Source organism: Sinocyclocheilus anshuiensis, unplaced genomic scaffold, assembly GCF_001515605.1.
Source record: "Sinocyclocheilus anshuiensis isolate Anshui unplaced genomic scaffold, SAMN03320099.WGS_v1.1 scaffold1662, whole genome shotgun sequence".
NCBI classification, from domain to species: Eukaryota; Metazoa; Chordata; class Actinopteri; order Cypriniformes; family Cyprinidae; genus Sinocyclocheilus; species Sinocyclocheilus anshuiensis.
Window position 1 is genome coordinate 601,099 of NW_015545835.1, and position 7,026 is coordinate 608,124.

Consider the following 7,026-nt stretch of genomic DNA (forward strand, 5'->3'; position numbering starts at 1 on the left):
GGGAAATGTGGTTTTTCTATTGTAGTCATTCACAGTAGCCTGTGTAAAAAGCTGCACAAAACTAACGAATGGTAGGATTTTTGCAGTGTGTTAGATATGAACCGCTGTCCTGGTCCACCGATGCCGCTGTTTTTCAGATTGGTTTAGGTCTTGTGCATTGGATTTGGTAGCTCTGCTTCAGCGTCTCTCTGATCACACTTCAGGATTTCTGTTCTGGAGCGCAGACCTCACAGCCTTCAGTGTCGAACTCTCACAGCTCCATACTGGAGCAAGCATTAGGCACAGGTTTTATTTCTTGAGCTGGATGAGTGATATTCTTGCTCAGTGCTCATCATGTATACAGCAGCTCTCTGTCAGAGGTCAAATACAGTCTGAGGTTACGTGTTTTTTTGTGTTAGGGCACAGTCTGGCATATGGCCTCCCATATGTTCACCAAGACAAGGAACAAAACAGCCTAACTTGTTAATCGGCTGGGGCGTCACGTTGTCTTGTGTAATCGTTCCTGTGTCAAACACGGACACTGTTAAAGTACGTCAGCCTCCAGCCCACATCTGAAGAGAGGTCATTAGGTCTTTCTCACAGTAATATTGCTTTGTGTTTATATATTAATATCGATCTCATGCAGATGTGGTAGATGATGAACCTCTCGTGTATCATGTTTCTCTCATGCTGGCTAAACTTTGTTGCTTACAATATTCAAGACATTGACCCTAAGAGGTAAACATTAGCATCAAACAACTTGCAACAGATATGAATGATACTGCAAATCGTGCAGCTTGTTTCTGAAGCAATTTTGCAGTGACTCCTAACCAGCTGATTTTTAATGAATGAAAATTGGCAGAATAATTAAGAATTTTTCATGTTCTAGAAAAAAGTCTCTAAATCTCACCCAGACTGCATTAAAAATACAGTACAAATTGTGAAAAATTATTACAATTTAAAATAACTGGGTTCTATGTGAATATCTGTTAAACTGTAATTTATTCCTGTGATGCGCAGCTGAATTTTCAGCATCATTACTCCAGTCTTCAGTGTCACGTGATCCTTCAGAAATCATTCTAATATGCTGATTTGCTGCTCAAGAAACATTCCTGAATAATTTATGATGTTACAAAATATTTCTTCAGTGAGCTTTCTATTCATCAAAGAATCCTGAAAAAATGATAGATTCCATAAAAAATATTAGGCAGCAAATAATGTTTTCAGCATTGATGATACTGAGAATAAAATAATTGAGTACAGTAGAGGAACACAAGTGGAGTTCATCACCTGAACTCTGACGTTTGACAATAGCTTTGTCATTATTTTCAACTAGAGGTCGACCGATAGTGGATTTACCCATACGACAGCTAGGTTGGTCCACACTGGCCGATACCGATTAATCAACCGATAACTTTTAAAATGGATACTGAATGCTTTACTATTTAACCAAAAAAAAAGTAAATAAATAATAATAAAACATACTTTGTAAATGAATGAAAATATTAATATTAAATATTAATTATATATTGATCATTAAAGTTAGTTCATTGTTCATTAATGTTAACAGAAGCAACTGTAAAATTTATAAATGTATTAGTTAATGTTGAAATTAACACACTCTAGCAAGGAACAATTCCCCAGTCAGCAAATTTCCTTTGGCTCAGATCTCCAAATCAAGTGTGGCCCAGATTAGTACATGTTTGCCAGCCCAGAACTGGTCCACATCAGTGCATAACCCAACCTGAAGTGAGCCAAATAATAAACACAGATTACAGCTGTTATCAGCCTTAGTTCATGTTACAAATGGAGTCTTATTGTAAAGTGCTACCATTTCATTTCAACAGTCTTGCTTAAAGATGGCTGTTTTTTAATGCCTACACAAAGGCCATAGCATTGAATTTACATACATATGGATATTTGTTGTATGCTGTCACACTTTTGCTTCTATTCTAGAACACTTGATGATTATCTGATCAAAATAACAAAATATGGCAGTCGCACACCAGATCAGGAATCACACACACCAGATGCATCGCATTCAGTTCAAGCGGTGGCCTAAAACAGTTTATTTAATCATCAAACAGACAAAAGTGAATGAACCGATCAGTTTGTTTTCTCACGTCACAGCTTTTCATCTGCAAATTCGCTGGATAACAAATGCATTAAAGTGACCAGCTGGATATAAACTAATGCAAATAGATGGTAGCAATAGTGACATTAAGAATTTGGGTCAGATTTGCGTGTGTTTTGGTCACATGTTTTAACCGCTTGAGGTGCTGCTAATGTTAGTGTTGAGAGTCTCAGCCTTGAGAGCAAACATACTGCTGTGCTTTCTCCACTAATGCAGCATCTAGTCAACAAATTAATGACTTTATAATGCTATGAAAACATGCACTAAAGTGTACTGTGTACACACCGTTTGGTTGTCAATGTTTTAAACCTTCAATTGAAGTGTCTCGTGTCAAAACAAACAGCACGTGCTGTCAGTGATTTCCACCACTAGAAGCCGCTCTCGCTCTCGTACTATATAATGACAGCGGAGCTTTAGCTGCTCCAGCAACAGATGCAACCCAGAAAAAATATGGATTTTTATCCATATGGCATGGATTTTTGCAGATAGTTCCAGCAATCGACTATCGGTTCTGATTAATCGGGAAAACCGGTACATCGGTCAACCTCTATTTTCAACTCTAGATCCTTAGTTTCAGAATCTGAACCATAACAAACCTCTTTTGTAAAATGTTTTGCTTGGAAGAAAAAGAATATGACCAGGGTTGCCAGGTCTGCAAAACAAAACTAGCCCAATGAGCCTATCTCAAGTACCAAAACTCAAAATATGCCACTCCCATAAATGCATATTTTTACAGTCACAGGTATGTTTCATGCACAATTACAACTTGAAAATAACTAAATAATGGGAATCATAAACAAACACAGGAGCTGAATGGCTCCCCCCTTCACAAAACTCATCATCTAGCACAGTTTTATCACTGGTAGAATATAAAAATGGGAAAAATAATCCGATACAAGCATTTCATTCAGATACACTTTATTCAGTATCTCAAGCCTTTAATCTCCCGCAGGAAAAAATAAATCAACCCACAGTTTAAAAGTAGTGCAACCCTCGGCAGCAAACATTATTTAAGATGCCATCTTTTAATTGTCAGAACAGAGAGAGATGCATTTTTCGTGTCCGGTCAGTCTCTCAAAGTTCATAAATCATCCGTCTCTGTTGCGTGTGCATAAACAGCGGCACGCAGGCAGCCTGTGGATTACGTCTTACCTTTGATCTTAGACGCGCACCTGCGATACAAGAGCCACAGACTGCTTAGACATTGATCCTGATTGTGTTTTAAGCCTCCGAGCCGTGCAGGTGTTGCCATATGGCGAGAGAGCGTTCGTAAGGACACTACTGCTCCGTACAGCGGCCCTTAAGAGAAAATCAAAGCAGAGCAGAGATATCTGATGCATGAGTCTGCTGGAGTTGATGGGATAGGTCGAGCCGGGCAGCGAGCGTTGATGCTTGACCCCATTGATGAATGATGGGAATAGGCAGCTCCTTTGCTCCCCGATCAGATCAGATCTTTACTATAAGGTATGTGCTGTTATTGGTTGTTATTCGCTTGCCAGGATCTTTGGCAGCATGCTCTTGAAGAGTTTAGTTTGTTGACATGAGACCGCCTGTCTGTCATTAGCTGTATTGAAAGCATGTGTTTCCAGTTATGCTGCTCTTGTACAAAATCTGCCTAACGTCCTCAAGCAATGAAACAATGAAATACAGTCTTCTCTCACCGTGAGCATCCTCTCGTCGCTCTCAGTGAGTGTGTAATCAGTGATTTTGACATGGTTCGCCATCTTTAGCTGCAGGCTGATGCCGTGTTAGCAGTGCTGCGATTACCTTCTGTGTTTCTACATGTATGCATTTGGCAGGTGATTCAATCTGAAGTGACTTACAATGCATTCAAGCTATGTGCGAACCTTTTACTGCGCTCTACTAGAACTAGAGCTAATAATAGTTGAGCTAATAATAGTTGAGTCTGTGTGATTGCTTTTATTGTGGAAAGTGCTACAGTATAGAAATACATTGGGAATTAGGGGTGTCAGTTTCATTTTGCTTCGGGAAATTCCAAAAGGGAATGCAGTCCATTTTTATCCACAATTGAAATGTGCATACCTAAAAAATAAAAGTAGTGTTTTATTTTCCTCTCAGTAATTGTCCAGTTCCAATGCATTTAGTGTCAATTTAATTTGTTTAATTTCAATATTTAATATTAAATGCAAATTTTGTATGAGCTTCAGTCATGAGAAAATATTCTTTTTGGTAAAAACAAATGAAGTTCACAAAGGGAGCATTGTGAAACATGAGCTTAATTGGATGAGACGGGTAAGGAAGGTTGAAGGTTTCCTCAGGGTCATAACTGGCTCTTCCTTCTCTCAAACTCAGAGTGAGCTTGACGCCGAGACAGAACCTGTCCAGAATCATCCTGAAAGGAATCTTCCAGGGGGTGAAGGTGGTCCGGGGGCCCGACTGGGACTGGGGCAACCAAGACGGTGAGACACGCTCGCTAACACCTCTGACACTGCATGCTTTGCTTCAGTGAGTTTCAGCCGCTCTCATCCTGATCAGCAGAGTCTCAAAGGCTCAGAGGAAGGTTCTGGATCTACTCAGTGCAGCATCTGTAGAGCTTATAGGACACAGAAACTGAATCTCGTCAGTCTAGGGTCTGTGGGACTCTAAGGATGGATTGCAGTTTCTGGTCCTGGAGAGTTTAGTTTGAATTCAGATGAAACGCTCTGAAATAAACCAGTCACAGTCTTTGGGTTTGCCTGGAAATTCTGGTTGAAATGGTTGAAACGAAACTCTCCAGGATCAGGAATGAGACCTTTTTTTGGAAAGGGAAGTGCCTTTGCTGTTGTTGTTTTTTCACATTGATAACATTTGTGACCCTGGAGCACAAAAGCAGTCTTAAGTCGCTGGGGTATATTTGTAGCAATAGCCAAAAATACATTGTATGGGTCAAAATTATTGATTTTTCTTTTATGCCAAAAATCATTAGGATATTAAGTAAACATCATGTTCCATGAAGATATTTTGTAACTTTCCTACCGTAAATATATCAAAACTTAATTTTTGATTAGTAATATGCATTGCTAAGAACTTCATTTGGACAACTTTAAAGATGATTTTCTCAATATTTCGATTTTTTTGCACCCTCAGATTCCAGTTTTTCAAATAGTTGTATCTCAGCCAAATATTGTCCGATCCTAACAAACCATACATCAATGGAAAGCTTATTTATTCAGCTTATATTCAGCTATTGACCCTTATGACTGGTTTTGTGGTCCAGGGTCACATATGAGTTGTATAATGTGAACACTTTTTTGAACTCATGGGATGTAGACACTGGGAGTGTTGGACAGTGTCATGCTGTTTTATCATCTGCTCTGCTGTTTCTATAAACACTTGCACATGTTCTCGTGTGAAGATATTTTCGTATTATTTTAAAATGTTGAATGACTTTAATGATGAATGAGTCAAAATGTCCTTGTGATGATCACTGGCTGATCCTCGCAGACGTCTGTAGACGGTGAGGTTTTGACTGAGAGGTTCTCTGGTTCTCGGTGTTATGTGTGTGATCTGAAAACATATTCTGGCTGTCATTGCTGCGTTTTAGTGCTGTTAGTTGTTGCTGAACTCGTGTGTGTTAGTTGGTGATGGTGGTTATTAGATGTTGTAGCAGATGTGATGATGAATCTCACAGAGCTTGTGAACATGTCCGTATTTCACCCCAAAATCAAAAGAAAAAGTCAGAAAGGTTTTCCATTCAACCTTTTCTCAGGATTTAAGACCATTAAGGCTATAATGAGGTCTACTCTTAGGACTGTTAAGAAAAGCTAAAGAGTAGGATTGACATTGGTCGTGAAAAATAGCCTTGATTTTCTTCATGCAAAATATGATTGCTTATTTCGTCTTGTGATTTTGGGGTAAATCTTGACAGGGTTTGTGAGATTCAGCTGTGTTCTCCTGTATTTGCCATAGCTTTTTGAGTATTTCTTTGTTGTTCCCTTGCTGTATCTTTTCATTGCGAAAAGTGAAATCTTTGCTCTTATTTATCGGCTTTGGTGTGTTTTAGTTGTTACGTGTCATTTACTCTGATCCAGTGTCAGAAACAGGCCATATTTGCTTCCCGGAGTTGATTTTATTCGTTTGATGATGGTATATTTCTATCCATTAATTAACATGAAAACACAGTGTTTTCCATCTTCTTCCATTTGCATGAAGTAAAATAATTATGACTGTTACTCATATAAGCAAATCAACATAAAATTCAAAAACAGCTGTAGATAAAGCACAGTAACATGATGAAACTCAGGTCATGATTTACTGATTATTATCCCCTCCGTGTTAATGAGATGCACGGTAACTTTGTTTACCTCCTGACTCCATATAAAGAGGAGACTTGAGCCGCACACAGATTTCCAGTAAAGTAAGTGTTTTGAACATGGCCTGGTTTGGTGTTTATGCTCCCATAAACAGTGTGGTTAAGGTAGCGCTAAGCTTGTGCTTCAGGTCACAGCCACTGTTTTCACAGTCGTCACAGTCAGCGACAGCATACACTCAACACGTCATCGGCTCTGGCTAGTAAAAATGTAACTAGTCTCTTATTTTGGGAGTGTTTTTCTTTGCATTTAAAGTTTTCCATGGGAAACCACATCATATCAGCTTTACATTCAGCAACACTCACAGCTATATGGTGCATCATAACATCATAAGCAGATTATGGTTAAATCTCAAAATTTAGCGTATAAAACCACAGGTATTCTCAACATTTGGTTCCTTTCAGATGCATTTTCTGACCCTACTCTGCTCTGATCAGATTTCTAATTTCTTCCAGACAAAATGCATGCATGTAGGTTTTCTCCAGTCTCTCATGTTTATATCCTTCAAAGCTGCTGATGTTGGTCTGAGACTGCTGCCCTGTGCTGCTTCTGTCTCTGTGTGTGTGTGTGTGTGTGTGTGTGTCTGTCTGTCTGTCTGTGTGT

At 39.0% G+C, this 7,026-nt stretch overlaps 1 protein-coding gene across 4 annotated transcripts in view; it reads left to right on the forward strand.

Moving 5' to 3' along the window:
• Window positions 1-7,026, forward strand: part of mib2 (MIB E3 ubiquitin protein ligase 2) — a 75,173-nt gene that overhangs the window by 28,843 nt on the left and 39,304 nt on the right. For 3 of the 4 annotated variants that reach the window (XM_016499439.1, XM_016499438.1, XM_016499440.1), the window contains one exon: window positions 4,427-4,534. In XM_016499439.1, the coding sequence (XP_016354925.1) occupies window positions 4,427-4,534 (108 nt within the window). Of the gene's footprint in view, window positions 1-2,999; window positions 3,578-4,426; window positions 4,535-7,026 lie in introns of those variants that run through there. The other variant, XM_016499441.1, reaches the window with a different exon arrangement.